This window comes from Colias philodice, chromosome 31 (assembly GCF_061535455.1).
Source record: "Colias philodice isolate Cphi_HAF_F1 chromosome 31, ilColPhil1 Martin Lab GWU primary, whole genome shotgun sequence".
In the NCBI taxonomy this organism is placed as follows: domain Eukaryota; kingdom Metazoa; phylum Arthropoda; class Insecta; order Lepidoptera; family Pieridae; genus Colias; species Colias philodice.
In genome coordinates, this window is record NC_143116.1 from 426,656 (window position 1) to 449,610 (window position 22,955).

Sequence of the window (22,955 nt, forward strand, 5' to 3'; positions counted from 1 at the left end):
AAAAATAATAATTAAAAATTACGTCTAACATTGTAGATAATTTATACAGGGTGTCCCAAAAAGTAGTGATGAACGGAAGCTGGGAGGTAGAGGACCAAGAGGGCTATCCGAATCACCCCCATGTGTGTTATGCGATTTTTCGTATTTTCGGAGTTATTACATTTTTTTCAATTTTTCATCTATCGCCGAGTACGATGAGATTTTTATTTATGGTGACGTCAATTATTGCGCTAGATGCTTGATTTTTTTTGTGTGCTAAGCTGAAAGATAGGCCAATTCAGTATGGTAACATTTACTATCGTTAGATCTTCGAATGGAATAAAAAAAAGAATTAAATGCCAAGAAAGATAAAATTACCCAGTATGTTCATAACTTCAAGGGCCCATAAAAAAATAAAATCACATAAAAAAGGTTTTCCATTTGGCTTTTAAAAACTAGCTCTATCGATCAGGTAGCTACCCTAAAAATTTCATTTTATTATTCTGAAGGCTTCAATCGAAAAATTGAAATCTAAATGTGGTAAGTGCAAAATTTTTATTAACATGATGATCATTTAAACCAATAAATAGGTGTTTAATTACCAGAATTTTTTTAAAATATCCCCGCTGTTGCTCAATGCAAGTGCGACATCACCGTAAAAAGTTGTCATTTAAATGTCTGAATGCTTTTTTATCATTTTTAATGGTTTCTTCTGCTTCTATGAATTTTCGGGTTATTTCGTCCAAATTGTGGCATTCTCTCAAGTAGCCGAGGTCTTTTTAGTATCCCCATTGAAACAAATCAATGGGGTTTAGGTCGAGGGACCGTGGAGGCCAGGCTTTAAGGCAGGCGTCACCGGCGCATGCGCAGGCTGCAACGACCAATCCATCTTTCAGGGTATTTTTGCCCTTTAGCCTGGCCTCCACGGTCACCGGACATTAACCCTATTGATTTTTTTCCGTGGGGATACTACAAAGACGAGAGACTGCCGATATTTGGACGAAATAACCCGGAAATTCATAGTAGCAGAAGAAACCATTAAAAATGATAAAAGAGCATTCAGACATTAAAAAGACAACTTTTTACGGTGATGTCGCACTTGCATTGAGCAACAGCGAGGCTATTTTAAAAAAATTCTGGTAATTTAACACCTATTTATTGGTTTAAATGATCATCATGTTAATAAAAATTTTGCACTTACCACATTTAGATTTCAATTTTTCGATTGAAGCCTTCAGAATAATAAAATGAAATTTTTAGGGTAGCTACCTGATCGATAGAGCTAGTTTTTAAAAGCCAAATGGAAAACCTTTTTTATGTGATTTTATTTTTTTATGGGCCCTTGAAGTTATGAACATACTGGGTAATTTTATCTTTCTTGGCATTTAATTCTTTTTTTTATTCCATTCGAAGATCTAACGATAGTAAATGTTACCATACTGAATTGGCCTATCTTTCAGCTTAGCACACAAAAAAAATCGAGCATCTAGCGCAATAATTCACGTCACCATAAATAAAAATCTCATCGTACTCGGCGATAGATGAAAAATTGAAAAAAATGTAATAACACCGAAAATACGAAAAATCGCATAACACACATGGGGGTGATTCGGATAGCCCTCTAAGTTCTCTACCTCCCAGCTTCAGTATATCACTACTTTTTGGGACACCCTGTATACCTACAAATATGCCTATAATCACTTGCCTATCAAAAATTGCTATTGCATAATATTTTTTTTTAATTCGTACTCAGATAACTTAAGATCGATCTTATTTCGTATCCTCTACTAGTAGTTTATGTAATTATTGGCAGCTCATATATAGCATTATATTATTATTAAGTAATACAATTTAAAAGTTAATAACGTTTAAAATTGGCACACCGATTGTATCCTTAATTCTTTAGTAACAAGTTTATACTGTTCTCAAATAATATTGAACAATGAACATTTAGAAATTAAAGATTTTAACGCATTTTAAACGCGATTTATTCATATTATTATCCCGACGTGTGCAGCGAGCATGGTCACAGTTGACTAGTAAAAATAATAAATCGCGTTTAAACCTGTTAAAATTTTTAAATATTAGGTATATCGAACATTGTCAAAGTGTGAAATAATAAAAATGTTGTGTGCCGTGTGGTTTTATGAAACCACGGTAAAAGTGAAACTGTTCGAATGGTTCCGAACACTGCTTTATACCTACTCGGCAGCCGACCGTCACGCGACATGCGCTACACAGACCAAAAAGTTTGAGACGATGTAATAAAAGTTTCACTTTAAAATTGTAGAAATATACTGCTTTAATCATTCATAATGTTATATTATATTATCCTGATTATATTAAATCAATTTTGTAACCATTGTAGTATTGAAATAAATTATATCTAAAATAATACGTTTTTTATTTGTGTACCACACCTACCTACCTTTTCCGATATTTCTCGTCAATACCTGTAACACGTAGTATATTATTATTAGTCTGTGCTATAACAGAATTGTAGTGTCTGTTTGTAAAATTAAAAGAACAGCTTTTCACTAAATGCATATGGATGTATGTACACACATGGGCGTAGCCACGGTGGGGCAGGGTGGGGCGCTTGCCCCACCCTAGCTCTGACCTGAAAGGTACCTAACGAAATCTAAAAAACTAAATTATCTAGGTACTAACTACAAAACCAAATATCCGGAAGAAAATTCACACTCGAAAATCGTCAGTCGACACAAAAAAATGTGTAAAAAATGCTTTGGCATGATTGGCCCCATACGTATCACGTACACAAACGTAATCGTTTTGTTTTTCTTTGCGTGTATGAGTCCAGTACCTATGTGCAATTATTTACCTCTAAATTGACGGATTAACAAATTTTCATACGCCAAGCGCTGTTTTTTGGCCAACCTCGCACAAAATTTCCGATAAAATTTTATTTTTGTTTTAGGTTAAGGGTCACTTACTGACCATAAAAACACAAAATGCTGACGGATCTAGGTGGAACTTCGCTCGCAAAAAACTATCCACTTTAGGGCAAAAGTTATTCAGACTTTTTTGTAGAGAGTAAAATTTCGCATCTTTTATACCCTGAAAACTTTTTTGTAAAATTTACCGTTTACGATTTATGGCCTATTTAATGAACCGGTTCATCGTTTTTGACTGATAACTCTTAAAATATTGGATTAATCGATAAAACGAAAATATCAATTTTTAAGAGAGCTCTATTCTGTACAACTTCTGTTTTAAACTTTTTTAAAGTGAAACTTTTATTACATCGTCTCAAACTTTTTGGTCTGTGTAGCGCATGTCGCGTGACGGTCGGCTGCCGAGTAGGTATAAAGCAGTGTTCGGAAAGTTTCACTTTTACCGTGGTTTCATAAAACCACACAACATTTTTTGTAATGCCCACACTTTTTGATTTATTTAATGTTTAATGTTGGATTACCGGGCGTAAAATAGTAAATTTCAAGGTATGAATGGCATATAATGGTACAAATTCAAAAAACTTATTAAAAATTATGTCCTGTAGTACATAAAAATTAGTACTGTAAGTTTATTTCCTCACCTGCTAATGTGACGTTGATGTAATGGACTTTATAATATTAAGTTATTATTTTATATTTGGATGCCAGAATAAAATAAAAGAAAACGAAAGGAGAATATTTTGAAAAATGTATAAAAAAGTCATTTTCTATTAAAAAATAAATCTATTTTTTTTTTTCAAAATTTTGAGCCGTTTCGGAAACGGCGGAAATTCACCATCTCATCTCTTCTTGGTCTTCATTAAATCCGTAAAAATGTGGTAAAAATCCGACTACGGTTAATAATAAAAAAATAGGTATACCGCCGGTTACCCTTGGCCGGTTTTTTGGTTGTTTCTACTATTAACTACATCCATGTAGTATAGAAGACACAACTGTTTGTGTATCCGTGTACATATACCTACATAGTCATAGATACCAGGTGCAGGTAACAGTTTTTTTATGAAATAAAAACCGCCCAAGTGTCATTCAGACTCGCGCACTGATGGTTTCGTATAAAACCCTTTCTTTATATGTTGTTACTGTATATTTGAACTTTTCACAATTTTTCCTTTATCTGTACTATAAGGCGTAGCTTGGTACCAAATTTCATAGGTTTTGATTGCCTTGCAAATTAAATCTGTTTTTCTTTCTTCTTTCTTTCAAATGTCGAAATTTGTGAAAATTCGCAAATTAAATGACTGTAGAATTTCGTTTTTTTTTTCTTTTTAGGTTGTCCGTCAGTCCGTCTGTCTAACACCCTTTTTCTCAGAAACGCGTAGAGATATCAAGCTGAAATTTAAACAGCCTGAAATTTTTAATGCTGAAAATTTTCGCAAATTTCAACATGAACACAGAGTCTTGAAAGGTACAAAGTAACGTTTTATAACACACACAGGAATAATTTCGAAAAACATGAATTTTTAATTACATTACAATATAAAAAACATTTTAATAATTTTAAACTTACAACCCCTTTACTCATGAATGCTTACATGTATTAAATTGATATTCACATCAAAAACTCAGGTCTATAATACTTTTGAGCTGTAATAAAATCAAACTTCTATCATTAGTAGAAGATCCGAACATAGGTCGACCTTCACCGGCGTGATAATAGAATGAGACCAATTTTATAATAAATGTAGTCTTTTAAAAATCTAATAAAGATGGGTTTGCTGAAAAAATCCTGGACAGCTACGAAGCAACATCTTGTAGCACAGATGGAGGAACAAAAGCAAAAAATACCTCATATAAAAACAAAATCTTTTAATTTAAAGTTTGTCTGTCGGTTAAGACCTTTTTCTCAGAAACGCGTGAAGATATGAAGCTGTAATTTATATCGAATACTCAAGTCTATAGTCACCTTAAGCTGAGTAAAAATCAAACTTATAAGCTAACGCAATCAAATGATACAGCCATTTATTCTGCAATCGCAAATTTCGACATTCACAAGGGAATCAAAACCTACAGGGTGCATTCCGTGATCACAGAGTCTTGATGTCTTATAGCACAGATAAAGGAAAAAATTTTAAAAACATAAATTTAAAGTTACAACATAACAAAAAATAGGTTTGTTCGGAGCCCTCCGGTGCGCGAGTCCGACTCGCGCTTGGCCGGTTTTTTTATTGTTGCCCCACCCTGAGCCCATGGCTAGCTACGCCCATGTGTACACAGTACATAATATTATACCAAAATAGTAATTTTTACAATTTTTGTCTGTCTTGTTTCGGATAATCTCTGGAACGACTGAACCAATTTTGACGGGAATTTCACGTAAATAAAGCTGATGTTATTGTTATAAGGAGTAACTCTATGCTACTTTTTATTCTGATATTTCATAAGGTACTCATGAATCATGATTAATAAATAAATTTATGTGAAACCGCAGGACGCAGCTAGTAGATAATAATGTTTGATTGGATTGGACAGCGCAACTAAACATGTAAAATGTTTATTTTTTACTTGTAGCGATATTATAGGTATTAGTAGGATACTCAGACTAAAAATACGCAGTAACAATATCACTACATAAGCTTAGTAGGGTGATTTTTCACCAAAGCTGTGCGAAGAAAATATGCGGTGCGAGAATGCGTTGAAATGACGTCTTCTATTTCTCAAAAATTATACAACTAATAAACATACCTCGCACACATCTCTCGCTTGTTTTGTTTGTGCAAAAAACTAGAACCGCTGAGCCGTTTCCACCTAAGCTGTGCTTAGCGAGGCGAGGTAAATAAATAGATGCGATTAGTTCTTAACTTCTTAACAAGCATATTCCTCGCTACACATTTACGCACATTATTTTTTAAATTTTCACCTATAGCCCAATGATATTATATATAGAAACAACTATCGCCGAGTACGATGAGATTTTTATATAGGCCATGCGCAGACGACAGACTATCCGTGACGCACTTTTTAGTCCGTGAAAATAGAACCTATGAAATTATATGCAGTAACGCACACGACGCGCAAAAAGTCCGGCGCACAAAAAATCCGTGTAATTCGGGCAGACCGCACCGCGCCGCTCCGCACAAAAGTGTGTGAAAAGAATTGAACGTTTGCTTCAACGCGCGCTAACGCAGACGGCGCACACTTTACACGATTTCCATAGCGTCTACGTCCCTACAGCTCTGCCGACAAAATGATCGAAGATGTGCGTCGTGTGCGTTGAGTCTGTGAAAAATCCGCGACCGACTTTTTGCGCGCCATGCAGACTTTTTGTGCGCCGCAGACTCGATCGCACAAAAAGTGTGCCATCTGCGCAGGGCCTTATGGTGACGTGACTTATTGCGGTATATGCTTGATTTTTTTTTTGTTTGCTAAGCTGAAAGATAGGCCAATTCAGTATGGTAACATTTACTATCGTTAGATCTTTGAATGGAATAAAAAAAATAATTGAATGCCAAGAATGATAAAATTACCCAATATGTTCACAACTTCAAGTAAAATCACATAAAAAATGATTTCCGTTTGGCTTTTAAAAACATGCTCTCTATCAGATAATATTTATAAATTTATACTCTATCAGATAACTACCCTGAAAATTTAATTCTTATTCATAAGGCTTCAATCGAAAAATTTCAATCTAAATGTGGTAGGTGCAAAATTTTAATTTAACATGATGATTAATGCAAACTAAGTAATTAAAACCAATTACAAGCCACAAGGTGTTAAATCACAAGAAATATTTTAAACGGCCCCCCTGTTGCTTAATGCAAGTGTGATATCACCGGAAAAAAGAAATGGGATTGAAAAAGAAACAACAAACAATTAATTCATTTATTGATACTAGCTCAAATAAAACTTAACAAAGGTATCACTTAGTATCACATAAAATGAGGTATGAACAAAGACTTAGGACAAAAGATACACATAGAAAAAAATATCATTTTTGCAGTTTTCTTTGAAAATTGACGCTTGCTTTTTTCCTTCACAAATATTTCTTGCTTAAAATTTAAAGGTTTTGTCAAGAATTAATACAGTAAAAAAATAAATAAAAAATGCAAAAGAAAATACCAACTTATTTTAAATATGCTTTAGGGCTAATTTTTCAATCCTTGGTTAAAAGTGTGGTTAAAACTTATTCGTCGAATAACGTATAATAATTACCCTTTCAAAATGTATTCTTATTGCCCGCAATCGACAGTTTACGTGACATTTTAATATTATCGTGTAATACTTTATTGGACGGATAAGTTTTAATCACGGATTGAAAAATCGGCCCTTAGTAACTTACATAAAACAAAAAAAAAGTTAATGGTTTTAAAATATAAATTAAGATGTCTTTTAACAATGGTCTAGTTAACTCGAATCTTTTTAGGTATCGGAGATTCTATATCTTCAGACTGTCGTTTAAAAGATACCCTGTTATTATTGTCTTCTTTGCTTTTCTTTCCTTTACCTTTTCCTTTATCTTTCGTGTAATATTCCTCCAATTTATGACTATTTTCACCAGAAAGAGGTTCTAGAACAATAGATTCATCTAATTCTCTATTTTTTGGCGGCGAATCTTCGTAATTTTGACTACATTCATATTCTTGACTTTCAGCCTCATTCTCTATACTTTTATTCTCCGTATTTTGTATACTTTCTTTTTCTTTCCCTTCATTCTCGTCTTCTTTGCTTTCATTCTCATCGTCTTTCCTTTCATTCCGGTTTTCTTTGCTTTCGTTATTTTCTTCAGTGTCACATTCGTCGTCTGAATGAATTATGTTCCTTTTTGGTTTTGATTTTGAACTGCCAGCTGCAAAATAAGAAATATATATTGTAAATATTAAAATTGTTGTTTCTTATGTATTACTAGCTGCTCCCCGCGGTTTCACCCCCGTGGCTCCGCTCCAGTTGGTCGTAGCGTGATGATATATAGCCTATAACCTTCCTCGATAAATGAGCTTTCTAACACCGAAAGAATTTTTTAAATCGGACCAGTAGTTCCCGAGATTAGCGCGTTCAAACAAACAAACTCTTCAGCTTTATAATATTAGTATAGATTATGATATAAATTATTATTACCGCCTTTTTATGTTTGGAGAACTAGTTAAACATTAGCTGCTCACCCAAGTAGTTATAGGAAAACTTGCATAGTTCCCGTTCCTACGGAATTTCAGGGATAAAACCTATTCTATGTCCTTTCTCAGGACTCAAACTATATTTGTTACATGTTTTATCCAAATCGGTTCAAGGGTTTTGGCGTGAAGAAGTGATAGACACTTGCCGCGTCTGTCTGGATGTATGTATGCTTAAAATTATATCTTTTAAAACTACACAAGGTTTTCGTGCATAACTTATTTGGTTTTACACAAAGCGGGCGAAGCCGCGGGCGGTAAGCTAGTTTACAATTAGTAGTATTTACTTACCAATTTCACCATCATCACATGGTTTTGTTTGATTTGTTATAAAGAAGTTAGTGATCGGTTTCTGCCATTTGGGAGTTTCTCTTGGACACACTGGGTTGCCACCTGAATAATTTCTGGATGATTTCTCGCCGCCTGCAATTAATGAATAAAAGTTTTAATTAATTATTGTAGACCATAAAATATGTAGCTGCCGTAGTTCACACATGTGTAGTTTGAAATTGGTGTAGGACGCGGGTTTCGAATCCCGTCTCGTGAACAATATTTTCATTCTTTAAATATTTATCCTTTGTAAAGCATTTGAGTGGTATAACACTAGAAATTTAATATGTAGCTTTCTAATGGTTTCTTATAAGTGTCTTGCAGTTAAAAGATCTCGCAGCTTCAGAGACAAAGGAAAACCCGCATAGTTCCTGTTCCTTTGGGATTTTCAGGATAAAAATCCTATGTGTTATCCATGTTACCCTCTATGTGTCTGCCAAATTTCATGAAAATCAGTTTTACAGTTTTTGCATGAAGGAGTAACAAACATACAAACTTTTGCATTTATAATATAATATAAGTAGGACTATACCTGAAGAACTGCTGCTACTTGTGGGTGGTGCTACACTACATCTGGCTTTGCTACTCTTTCCTGCCGATACTGAAAACAATAGAAAACATTTTATTTAACAAATAAATTTTAATTTCATTTATTTACAACTAGTGGTCCCCGGCTTTGCTCGTGGTACATGGTTATGTTTTCTCTCCAATCACCATCCTCATACATCAAAGAATATAAAAAAAAAAGAATAAATGAAATCGGTTCAGCCATTCTCAAGTTATGGGCTTACCAACAGTCAACACATATTGTAATTCATTTTTCTATTATAGATTTAATAAAAAATAGTGTTAATCATATTACTAATTTTATAGACTTTAACAGAATTTATTCTTTACAAGCGGTCCGCCCCGGCTTCGCCCTTGGTACATATTTACGTTTTCTCTTCACAAGAACCATCCTCGTACATCAAGGAATATAATAAAAAAAGAATTATCGAAATCGGTTCAGCCGTTCACACGTGATGCCGTGACAATGCGAAACGGATTTCATTTTTATATATATAGATATCATTTATTTCAGCTTTACGAATTCTTTACAACAAGCACAGTCACCGGGAGACTGCCATAATATTATATTCTTAAAGGCTATTTTAAAATGATAATGTAGCAAGGAAGTAATTGAATAACAACAATCTAAAAGGTAACATAATATTTAAAATTGTCTTGTATCAATTATTTTTCTAGTAATCTTTTGATTTTTATCCACAAAGCACTTTTAAATTCTATCAATGAGTCAGAAAGTATAACATACATTATGTATTTATAATTTATGTAGTATTAGCGGTCCGCCCCGGCTTCGCCCGTGGTACATATTCCGCAATAAAATGTTCTTATTTATTTATTTTATTTATTTATAACACTTCATTGTACAAAACAATATAGGAAATGTGGTAGATACAAATTAATGAGGTACAGAAATTTTGCACAATAGGCGGCCTTATTGCTACACAGCAATCTCTGCCAGGCAACCTGGTAGGAAAGGAAATGTAAGAAGAATAAGGATAGCGCAAAAAGAAATAAAAGAAAGGATATATTAAAAAAATGCCTACATACTACAGTTCTTTCTCAGGGTCTAAAGATTGTCTGTGCCAAATTTCATCAAAATCAGTTGAGAAGTTTAAGCGGGAAAGCGAAACAGACAGACAGAGTTACTTTCGCATTTATCTTAATATACATATATAAATCTCGTGTCACAATGTTTGTCCTCAATGGACTCCTAAACCACTTAAACGATTATAATAAAATTTGCACACCATGTGCAGTTCGATCCAACTTGAGAGATAGTTTAAACATGTAGGTATCACGGGCGAAGCCGGGGCGGACCGCTAGTAATATTATAGTATAATAGTAGGGATACGCATACACAACAACAAACATTCAGTTAACAAAATAACCACAAAAGTACGTCTATTCTATTCAATAAATGAAAAAGAGGATAAATAATAAATACAAATACATATGTTTTACATCAATTGTATGATAATTTCAAATTTGGTAGACAACGAAATCTGTTTCTAAATGTATATATGAAAAATTTACACTGTATTTTACCTTTTGCACCCACTGATGCTTTTGTTCTAGCCATTTTATATCATGCACTTAACTTACATAAACCACCTGTATGATATTTTCTAATCGGTAATCTTTATTTACCAATTTATAACTTTTTTAACAACTTTGAGCAAAACACAGTTTGGTTTGGCGCCAAATGGCAAATGTCAATTAACCGCTGTCGACTGTCAAGTGTCAATTGTCATTCTAGATGTTTTATATGGCAATTTGCTATTGAATTATTTGCCAGTGTCAAATTTAAAAAGTTAGAGCAACAAAACATTTTCTCTTGGTTAATTACCACATTAATTACCTTGGGGCTTGGTTGCTTTCGATGGAAACTGACTCACTATTATTCAGTACAACTTTGTGGAAGTTTCAAATTATTTATATAAACTTTATAGGGTGACGTTATGTTATAATACATGATCTAAGATAATTCCACACACAATTCCACATTTATGCGAAGAAAAACGCGAACAATGAAGCTGTCTTATTGCACTCGAATATTTTTGTATTAATTGCTTGCCGCCTATTTTAAGCCACCTGCTTTACCAAAACATTGTTATTTTATTTATTTCGTGTTTTTCTAGCACCATTCACCTCGTCACTAGTTTTTTTACACGAATATATGTGTTTATAAGGCGCTAATAGAACAGATGAACGAGTAATAAATAAATGCTAGAAATAACTAGAAAATATAACATCTCGATTCTATTAGTAAAAAATTGTCATCAAACAATATTGTTATTTGATGTAGTCTGTGGTCTTATGGCGATAGTGGTCTGCGCGTTCCGTTTTGACATGATAAGAATTTTAAATATTTTATGATTTTGACTTCGTCGTGTTGTTTGGACTTAATTTTGACATGATGAATTAAAAACTTGCAATATGTGAAGTAAAAAATAATAATATCTGTTTACTTACGTTATATTTCGACGCCATACAAGAAATAACTGGACTTCGAAAAGCCTAATTTTTTGCGGAAAATTTTGGTAAGATTCTTTTAACTTACTATAAATACATACTTAACATTATTATATTTTAACCTACATTTAGTATTCGGCTTGTTTTTATATACACACAAATATTATAGTACCGTTTAAACTAATTATATATCAACAAATAAGTCAATAGTAAAAAAATCCTATTGAGGTTATATTTTGTTAAAAATAAATAATAAAACAATAATTCTACATTTTAAAGCGTCTCGATTAAGAATAAGCATGATTTAAATATCAACGGTTGCAGTTTTTAAGGTTATATTCAAATTCAAATTTAATTTTATGCTGTATTTCATAAATTACACAAGGTGACCCTACAGAAAGGATGACTAAGATTTATAAATAACTTAGGTTTTTACTATTTGATTCTTAAAAAAATAACTTATTGAAGGTAAGTTATAGTACTCATTGGAGTATCCCTTTATTTTTTCCATTAAAAATATTATTTTACTATTATTATTGAAGGCTCAAGACACTTTTTGTGTTATAATGACCTTATTGTTGTATCATCTCATTCCCATTTACTCAAAGAATTTTTCAAATCGGGCCAGTAGTTTCTGAGATTAGCGTGTTCAAACAAACAAACTCTTCAGCTTTATAATATAGATAATGTAATAATCTTATATATAAAAATGAATCGCAAAATGTGTTGGTAAGCGCATAACTCGAGAACGGCTGAACCGATTTCGATAATTCTTTTTTTATTATATTCCTTGAAGTACGAGGATGGTTCTTATGTAGAGAAAACAATCGAAAAAATCGAAATCGGTTCAGCCGTTCACACGTGATGCCGTGACAACGCGAAACGGGTTTCATTTTTATTTATTATATAGAAGTAACAATTTTCAAATGCAAAATACATATAAGAGTTAATTTTAATAAAAGTGTTGCATAGTTTTAAAGATATAAGCATTTTCTTATGTTTTAATTAATTTATATATTATTTATTTATTGTTCATATAATATATACCAGACAGAGAATAACAAGATACAATAATTCAAAAAAAAAGAAACAGAAAAAAACACGAAGCATATATGTACGAAAAGGCGGCCTTATTGCTTTCAAGCAATCTCTTCCAGGCAACCCTGAACATTCTTTACAACAACAACATTCTTGATATCATAAATCTCTTTTCAGACAATGTCGTCAGACATTGACATCGAGGAGCACAATGTGTTCGACCATCCGAAAATAAAAACAATATTCCCGGACATTTCGTCTATAAAGACAGAAATTGTGGACATAGATGATGAGGGTGAGTACATCTTAATATATATAAATCTTGTGTCACAATGTTTGTCCTCAATGGACTCCTAAACCACTTAACCGATTATAATAAAATTCGCACACCATGTGCAGTTCGATCCAACTTGAGAGATAGGATAGTTTAAACATGTAGGTACCACGGGCGAAGCCGGGGCGGACTGCTAGTCCATATATATATATTTTACTAGCTGTGCTGTACGGTTTTATCCGCATTCCTCCGCTCCTGTTGGTCTTAGCGTGATGATATATAGCCTATAGCCTTCCTTGATAAATGGGCTGTCTAACGCCGCAATATTTATACAAATCAGACCAGTAGTTCCTGAGATTAGCGCATTCAAACAAACAAACTCTTCAGCTTCATAATATTAATATACATTCTTGTTTCACAGTGATAATAACAGAGCTGCTATGAAATATTTGGATCAGGCTTTATGTAATTTTTTATTTGCATTCAATAGGTCTTAAAATAATTTGTACAGTGGTTGACGCGTGAGCGTAACACCGAGGCCCGAGGGGTCCTGGGTTCGATTCCCGGTGGAGACGAAAAAAAAAACATGTCTTGGTTTGGTAGGACACAGAAGGCTGATAACCTACTTGTCCCTAAAGAAAATCAGTGAAACAGATGTATAATGCATCTGCCCCTTACCCCACTAGGGGACATGGGACTTCACTTATAACTATAAGAAGTAATTTTTACACCCCTAAACTATAATGATGTCCTGGCAGGAAAATGTTTGCCTTCACTTCACTATCACTACATAGTATAAAACAAAGTCGCTTTCTCTGTCCCTATGTCCCTATGTATGCTTAAATCTTTAAAAGTACGCATCGGATTTTGATGCGGTTTTTTTAATAGATAGAGTGATTCAAGAGGAAGGTTTTAGTATATAATTTATTAGGTTTTAGACAAAGCGGGCGAAGCCGCGGGCGGAAAGCTAGTATAATAATATATTATGTGTAGACTGTAAATTACATGCATTTTGGGATGTTTAATTTCTATGTCTTTGTTTATTAGCTGTGCCGCTGTGTAGACAAAATTGCAAAAAGTATTTTTTTAGGTATGTAGCATAAGTTATATTCTGGTTACATAAACTACATAACTGCAAAGTATTATCAAAATACTTTCAGTGCTTTTTCCGTGAAAGAGTATAATAATAATTGTTATAGAATATGGTTAATAAAGTATTTCGTAACAATATTCGATTTATCTAGATAATAACAAAACTATTAAAAAACGCATTAATTATCGCATAATGTTAACGAATGTAAACAATATTACTTGCATCATGTTTAAACAAAAATGTTTATAAAAGCGGAAAGAGATTATGATAGCAAATTGAATGACCCTTTCCTTTAAATTTGCGCTATCATAGATATTTTTATGTTTTTGTTTATAAGAGCTCTTATTATTTATTATGTTCCACATATGTTCCACATATTTTATAAAATTAAAGCAACTATGGATTTCCTTGCCGGTTCTTCTCCATAGATACTGCTTTCCGAATCGGTGGTAAATGTTAAAAATATGTTATGACGATTCAAAAGTGCTTCTAGAAGAAGGTCTAATTGAATAAATAAATGTTTGAGTTTGAATTTTTATACAATACCTACACCCTGGTTTCGCACGGATATTATATTCAATTCAAAAAACGGTTTCTTTGGTAAATGAATCATGGTTATTAGTAGACATCGGATTATATGCATTTGCATGTTTGCATATGCAAATGCATATAACTCTCTAATTACGCCGTTAGTGCATATTTAAGCCTTTTTCCTCCAATCGTGCATATTTCGTTAAGTAGCGGGAGTTTTAATTGGTTGACAAACCTTTATTAGCCAATCAGAACGATCAGCGAGTAAACAAACCCTATTTTGGCATGGTAAAATGGCAAAAAATTACGAAATGGGCTCCATTTAAGTAAATTTTGAGCCATTGAAAATAGGGCTAGATTACCCTTTTGTGGCTAAAAACTTAAAACGGGTTGAATTCCAAAAAAGGCCTAGATTTTCCCCGAAAAGGTGGCAACACTGGGCTCGCGGGTGAAAATTGCGCTCGAAAATTTGCTAAAAAAGCTTAATTGTATATTGCCACAAAACTATACTTAATTTTAAGAAAACTTTGCTGTTTTTTGATTTTGTATTGTGCATATTTTAGGTATATCAGCTGTTTTTAGTGCATATTTCGGCCTTTTTTAGTGCATATTTGCATGCATATTTTGGCATTTTGTTAGTGCATATAATCCGATGTCTAGTTATTAGACTGCTGCTCAATAAATGTTTTTAATTTAATACATTCCTATCATTTATTTTTAATAATATCCTCATCTATAATCTCATGCTTGTCACAGGCAGGAAAATAGATATACTATAGGTATTTTATACTAATTCTTCTTCTCTAGGCGCGTTGAGAGTAAAATTTCAAGGTCGCGTCATGGGAATACAGTCACGTCATGGGGTGATGCGACGAATTTGGTATCTTTGAATCTTGCCAAAGAAGTTTCACTGCAGATACGTGTGCTTGGCACTTTAATCTGCTTGAATGTCCATTCTCTGTATAAAATAACTATCTTCATTCTTATTAATTTATTCATTGTACGTTTCAGAAATGCCAGAATATGCGGATGACAATGCCTACCTAGAAGAAATGTATGTAGGTGAAGACACAGATGGGTTCGATGGAATCAATGCAAACAATAGCATTGATGAACATGAAGAGATAAATGATATTCATCTAATAGATACAACGAGCTTTCACCACGTGTCGCAAAATAAAATAATCCTAGGAACTAAACCTGTGCCTGAAAGAGATCCTTATACCGCACATGTGTCGTTAAAAGACTGGAAATATATACTCAACAAACATAAGTTCTACTGCCAAGAATGTATGATACTATTCCCTACGCAGAACACGATAGATGCTCACAGAATGGCTGCTCATTCGTTACTTATAGCAGTGCAAGGGTACGATAATGTGTTTGAAGATAGAGCGGAACCACCGAGAGTGAATAAAGCCAAGAAAAGTACAACTAAAAGTGTCGCCATGTTGAATTACAGCGGGTTTAGACACAACAAAGCCGTAAAAAGTACAGCCAAAGTGAAAACTGAAGTGTTTAGTGTTAGTGAGCAAAGTGCGTCGAACGTACTCGGTATGGTGAACCTATTAAAGTGTCCGGTTTGCAAGTGTTACTATTCAAGCGAGAGACATATACAGGGTCACTTTGTAAAGAACCACGGGACTAGTGATTTGATCCCAATCAATGAGTGTTTTAACGGACAGTGCGCGTTTTGCTTTTACAAAACGATTAACATCAAAATGTACAATTTTCACCTTCAACACGTGCATAATAAGATATTTATGAAGTTATGTACGCAGAAATATGCCTGCTCTGAACATGACTTGACATTCACATCAGCAAATGCGCTGAACATACATAAAGTAGCTGCGCACACGCCTATTAAAGTGACCCCCACGTTTTATACTGGGGTTGTGCCAAAGGAGATTTTGTTCAAATGTGACAAGTGCCCGTTACACTTCCTCGCTAGTTGCGCGGCGTTCTCACACTCCGTACGATGCCTTAAATCACCAGGCGAATGGACGTGTGCCTTGTGTAAACGCGCCTTTAGATCGTCAGACAAACTAAAGCATAAGGTACAACACAGGCTGTTTAAGAAATTCAATGTTATAACCGTCACGCATGATTTGACGAAGCGGATAGTGTGTAAATGTCCTAAATGTGGTATACTTTTCAGTGAAAGAACGTTTTGGAGGTGTCACACGATGGAATGCGTTAAAACCGTGTCGAAACGGTGTGATACCTGCGGTTTGAAAATTGAACGTTCTTCCGTGTTAAAACATGTCAGAATGCACGCGGCAAATTTGAAAATTTTGACAATCGAATTTGTCTCCGGCCAATTGGATTTGAAAACACAAGTGACAGTCAAAAAGAGCGCGAATGCAGAGTATAGGATGCCTAAAATTGAGTTTAAAAGTCCAGTTAAATCGGAGTATATAACTCCGACTGCTATCGAATATAGGAACGGGAACATTTTGTACTATTGCAAATCGTGCAAGACGTATTGTCATTCCAAAACGCAGTTCCATTTAACGGGAGCGTGTTCTGATATGACTTGTGTGAAACGCCGTACTTGTAAAATATGTGGTCTGTGCTTCACGACTAAAACCTTCCCGACGCATGTTGCTAGAGAACACAAAGAGAAGAATTTCAAATTGAGCAACATTCAGTTTTTGGATTTACAAACGGAACAGAGAATCACTCCCCCACTGCCTGAGTGGAAAAAATGCTCGGAGTGTAACATAAATTTCTTCGGTCAAAGAGCGCTGCGTAAACATAACTGTTTTGAAGAAAAGTTCAAGATTTGTGCCCAATGTGACGAAGGTTTTAGTGACTTGGCATACAAGCTGCACGCTCCGTTTCACGCTTTTAATACGCAGCAGGAAGAGGAGGTAGAAATAAATCAAGAGGTCGAAATACCGGATTTACTTAAAAAATACGAATCAATGCAATCCCTATGGAACATTATTTATCTGTGCCAAGTGTGCGATATAGTTTACGATAATTATGACAAAGTTGTAGAGCACTGTCAGGATCATTTTTGCAATATGGAGAGTTTCGATGTTAAAATCGAAAAGTGCTATATATGCAATTTGCAATTTGACGAAGCGTCATATAAAAATCATGCGGACATTCATTTGAATCCTGTAAAGAAGAGTTCCTTTCAAATACTCAAATTTAACTATGAAAATCTTCTAAATGATGCTTGGTTTGATATATTCAAGCCGATAACGGAAGAACAAAGAGGCCATATATTAGCTAAAAGCGCGTATAATATAGAGAGATCTATAAGATTTAAGCTAGAAATAGACGGTTTTTCCAACAGTACAATGTTTAAATGCAACATTTGTAAAAATATAATAGATAGAGATTGTGTGGTAGAACACGCGAAGAATCAAGATGCGTGCGACGAGAGTAAGCCAAAGTTTGCGTGCTCATACTGCCATTTGGTCTTTCAGAATAAAACCACGAAACTTGCACACGAACGCGATCATAATACCAATAGATTTAAGGAGAATTCTATTCGTCTAATTACCTTCAATGACGTGATCGATTTTTCGACAAATTTCGTAATGTGCGACCTGCCCAGAAAGGACAGTTTGAAATTCAAATGGTGTCAAGAGTGTAGTCTCTTGATCAAAACGCAAGACTACAATAAGCACCTATTGAAACATAAGCCTAAAAAGGTAACATATGCCATAAAGAAAGGGATTAAGCAGAAACTATATGATTTATACCAATGTGTGCATTGTAAAGGAACGGTTTTTAATTCGATCAATCTCAAACGACACAAATGTCCGACGCGCCCGTCACCTTTGCTGTACAAAGTGTGCAAACTCTGTAATTTGAAAATTAGAAAGTCCTTCATTGCGAAACATTACGCGTTTCATAAAATGAAACCCAGCTTCAACAAAAATACGATCAACGTTGTACCTTTTGATAATGAAAGAAGTGAATCGCCAATCGAGCAAAGCGAAGAGCCCGTACAGAGAGATACGGAAATATTATTGACCCTATATCAATGTCAGAAGTGTAGAGCATGCGTTAGCAGTTCATCCAAACGAAAGAACCACTCATGTGTGAAAGACAAGCAATTCCTAGTACCCTGCCCTATATGTAAAGTACTCTTCCGTAGGGTAAAGTTTAAACTTCATGAGAACATACACAAACTAAATCCAGGCATTACCAAAGCGAATGTAATGGTAGTGAAATACAATCTTCGGCCAGACCAAACGTTAAAACGAAAACTAGATGAGATCGCAACACCTCGTAAGAAAATCAAAACTGAATCGAATACAGTGTCCGAAGACCCCCTAGTGCGTTATTATGGAAGGATGCCTGTATTATACAAGTGTGCCTGTAATTTACTGTTTGAGAATAGAGTTTATTTGGCTGAGCATATGCAAATATGTGAAAGTGACCGTAACCCCGTCACTTGCAAATTATGCGGATTGCAGTTCCATGAAAAAGATATACAGAGACATAACGAATTGGACAATTTATGTGCGGAAATTAAGTTTTATTTGGTTGGCACAGTCGTTATTAACAACACACACACGCACGACCCTAACCATTGGATAGCCAATTGCTCTCAGTGTAACCTTTATTACATGAATGTCAAAGGTCTAAAAATTCACATGGCAAAAGGTCACTTGAAACGGTCGATTCGCGTTTGCACAGAGTGTAAAGTGCGAATACCGGAGAAGCGTTTTAGGGAACACGTGGTCAAACATCACGAAACAATGAAACTCACTGTATCAGAGCTTAATAAAGAAAGTTTTGGTGCCATATCCACCTCTGATTTGGTAAAGTTGAGAATTGGGCCTCCGCATGAGTTAAGTACTAGTAGTGTGAACGAGGAAGGCGAATCCGCGATATTATACAAGTGTTCGGAGTGTGACATGCACTTTACGCAGCGGAAAACACTTTATTATCATTACGAAAGAAATCAGCATGATCATAAAAGGTTTCCCTGCAAGTATTGCGGGCTGAATTTCACACAGATTGTATTGAGGCGGCATGAAACGTCAGAACATACGATCAATGATTTTAACATTGTAGTCGTCTCTGATCCTAAAGAAAGACCGATAAAAAGGGAGTCACAGGACTCATCGTCTAATTATAGTTTTGAAAGTACCCCAGTTAAAATAGAAAGGATACCGTCGCCGGTGAAGGTTCCTAAGGAGAAGCCCAAAAATGTTGAAGGCATATTCGATGTTTCTAAGCTCAAAGGTAAATATCACACAGCTGAAGAGTGTCGTATAATTCGTAAATTGTCTATAACTCCCATACAAAAACTTAAAATGATCTACCAGTGCGAAGTATGTAAGTTAAGTTTCATGCACGAAGATACAATAGGCAAACATATGAGCGCAGGAACGCATGGTTCAAAATGTATGCCCTGTTTAGAATGCGGACTGCTTTTTACAAAACTGAGTTTATCACGACATTCGTTTATGCACCATACGATCCTAAAATTAAAACCGGTAGACTTTAAAATGAGAGTATATAGATCGGAAACGTATTTCTACGACGTAGACAGTTTACCTATAAGCGTGGAAAATACCGCGAAAATACCTTCTTCGAGCGAAGCTACGAAAATAGTCATAGAGCAAGAAATTCCGCCGGTTATTAAAACAGAGGCGCCAACGTTGTTTAAATGTGCAAATTGCGATGTATATTTCACTTCCTATGACATGTGTTGGGAGCATACTAATAACCATACGCCTTTAGATTCTACAGAATATATAGGCTGTAAAATATGTGACCTACAACTGCTTTGTGAATGTCTTGGTGTGCACATGAGAGGGCATAGAGAAAACACCTTTGATATAGACAGTGTAGTTGTCACGGAGTTTCAACCTCGTGAAAATGAAATACCAGTAATGAATACGTATTTGGCTGCGGAAAAATTAAAGTCCAAATTGATTAGTACTACTACCGAAGACTGATTTAGATTGACGACTAATTTTCTTTGCTGTTTTAGCCTCAGTGATAGAATATTCGTTTTCTATGTGTCTTTAGCGCTATTAAGATTTGCTAGAACTAGGTTCTATTAATATTAATAATACATTTGGTAATGTATAAAAACCTCGTTAATGAAAAAGTCACGAATTTAAATCCTATTCAACCCAGTGTTAAAAATGAATAAAATAATTAAAAAAATGCAATGCTATGTAACTGATTCAGCTTATGATTTTTAAGTAATTTGATGTTTAAAGAATATTGTATAAATGATTTGAAAATATTTTTTAAATGATTATATGTCTGACCAATATAATATTTTAAATCGAAGCTTTGACCTACTATTCATATAAAAACTAGTCTTACAATTACATCAAAAATCGTCCAAAACAAATGTCTGCCTATTCGTCTATCAGGCAGAGTTTTCTAATGAGCGTTTACTACTTTGAACATTAATGCTACGAATTAAGGTGCTAATTTGCTTGAATAAATTACTAAGCCGCTCGGAAAAGAAGTTGACTTTTTGATAAGATTGTGGGACTAATATTATAAATGCTGAAGTTTGTGAGGATTTATATCTCATGTATATGTTTGATACTCTCATGGAAAAACCACTAAATAGATTTTAGTAAGATTTAGCAGTGATGTGGCTTATATACCGCATAAGCTGTTTAAATACTTGCTTTTGCCTGTGGTTTCGTCTGCGCTTTTATTAGCTTTACCTGTATGTTTGTATGTAACCGACTCTTTTAGACTCGATTTTGACCAACTTTAAATGGACAGATTTAATTCAAACTTTGTACACTTACCAAGGATCGGTGTCAATACAATAATTTCATGAGTTTAAGCGTGTTTTTTTTATTATTATTTTATATTAATAATACGTCAATGTTTTGATTTCATCGATTTTATACATTATAAAGATATTAATGCCATCTATCTAGAGACAATGATGCTCATTATAAAATAATTTTAATGTAATGATTGATTTAGCCGTAAGGAGGATGTTAATTTATATGTTTGTTTGTTTTGTATTTACGTCAATCAAAAACCATTGAAATATGTTTCTTTAATAACAACATACGGAAAAAAATATTGTTTAGCGTTCACTTTAGTTTGCTTCAGTAATAAGTATTAAAGTGCGTCACACACGGTGAAGATACTATAATATTTTATCTTAAGACTCTCTTATATAAAATATTACAGTATTGGTATCAGCGTTCTGACCATCATTTTTCTTTTTGTCATTGCAAATGACCCGAAATTTTGTGGGTCTTAACATAAAATATTATAGATTATAGTATCTTCACCGTGTGTGACGCGCTTAATGTATATTTATTTGCTTAAGGGCTGATTTTTCAATCCTTGGTTAAAACTTATTCGACGAATCTTAAATATAAAATTCTCGTGTCACAATGTTAGTCTGCATACTCCTCCGAAACGGGTGGACCGATTCTAATGAAATTTTCTGTGCATATCGGGTAAGTCTGAGAATCGGCCAACATCTATTTTTCATATGTACCACGGGCGAAGCTGGGGCGGACCGCTAGTAATGTATAAAACTACCATTTTATTATATTTTATTTTTAAAACGTATTCTAATTGCCCGTATTTGACAGTTTACGTGACATTTTAATATTATCGTGTAATACTTTATTGGACGGATAAGTTTTATCCAAGCATTGAAAAATCGGCCCTAAATATACTACAGCAGTATATTTACACAAGCAAGCGTGTTTACAAGAGTCGTAAGGGTATTCTTATATCTGTCAATTGTCTTAGTACACGTACGATTATCGTAAACACGCTTGCCTGTGTGCGTGAGTCATTTCGAACGTGTTGTGTGAAGTTTCCCTACTTATGGTTATTTACTATGTATATACCTATTACTTATTTATTACGTAATGTCCTCCTTAACTCCATTGTAACTGTATAAAATATAAATTGATTGATGTATAAATAAAACTCAATAAACCAAATATGTAAAAAGATGATATGAATGAAATAAGCAAATATAAATTAGCTTTTTCAAGACGAACTTTACCTCGAATTTCTCAATATACTCTGTCTCTTTCTATTTCTATATTTTGTTTGGAAGTGAGAGAGACAACACGATGTTGAGAAGACCGTTACTTAAGCATAATGTTGATAGTTTTTAAGGATATTTGTTAATGTTTGAATGATAAGTGTAAAATTGTAATTTAATAAAGTATTTTGAATACAATTTTGGAGATTTTTTATTTATATACCTACCAATAATAAACTTGTGAGTGTCTGTAATATTTAAAAACTGCTTTTTACTTAATGCATATGGATGTATATTGTATACACAGTAGATATTACACACACACATTTTAAAACATACAAATATTTGTACGAAAAAAATAGGTCAAACCATTTTTGTAGATTGTTTTTCGAGGAACATCTTTTAGTTTTATATACAACATATTTTCATTAAGTCAGTAGCTAAAGTTTTACAGCGCTCCGAAATGAGTAAACTGTACTATTTTTCAGTAGGTACTCTTGAAAACGCTAGGTTAGGCTTAAAAATGTAACATTTCAATGGACTAATAATGGAGTCATTTTAATAGGCAACATTTAACGTCTTATCAGTTTTATCTTCATAGAGAAGTGACACGCTT

The 22,955-nt window shown here is 34.0% G+C and overlaps 3 protein-coding genes across 5 annotated transcripts in view; 1 reads left to right on the plus strand and 2 right to left on the minus strand.

The window, feature by feature from the left end:
* The window catches only part of LOC149474989 (esterase FE4-like), a 29,940-nt gene extending 24,221 nt beyond the window's left edge, over positions 1-5,719 (minus strand). The window contains exon 1 of the mRNA XM_089713878.1: positions 5,637-5,719. The gene's annotated coding sequence lies outside the window, so the exon portion shown is untranslated. The remainder of the gene's footprint in view (positions 1-5,636) is intronic.
* Positions 1-10,662, minus strand: part of LOC149474990 (uncharacterized) — a 32,338-nt gene extending 21,676 nt beyond the window's left edge. The window contains exons 1-5 of one of the 3 annotated variants that reach the window (XR_016318133.1): positions 10,505-10,662; positions 8,925-8,993; positions 8,354-8,485; positions 7,230-7,740; positions 6,763-7,031 (exon numbers count right to left, since the gene is read on the minus strand). Coding sequence is in view for 1 of the 3 variants with exons in the window: in XM_089713926.1 (XP_089570052.1) it covers positions 7,295-7,740; positions 8,354-8,485; positions 8,925-8,993; positions 10,505-10,538 (681 nt within the window). In the remaining 2 variants the exon portion in view is untranslated. Of the gene's footprint in view, positions 1-6,762; positions 7,741-8,353; positions 8,486-8,924; positions 8,994-10,504 lie in introns of those variants that run through there. The other 2 variants (XR_016318132.1, XM_089713926.1) reach the window with 2 other exon arrangements.
* Positions 10,663-11,295: 633 nt separating this feature from the next.
* Positions 11,296-21,562, plus strand: LOC149474991 (uncharacterized). The gene is made up of 3 exons (XM_089713995.1): positions 11,296-11,499; positions 12,647-12,764; positions 15,379-21,562. The coding sequence occupies exons 2-3, from the start codon at positions 12,650-12,652 to the stop codon at positions 20,298-20,300; spliced, it is 5,037 nt and encodes a 1,678-aa protein (XP_089570121.1). The 5' UTR covers positions 11,296-11,499; positions 12,647-12,649; the 3' UTR covers positions 20,301-21,562.
* The last annotated feature ends 1,393 nt before the right edge of the window (positions 21,563-22,955 follow it).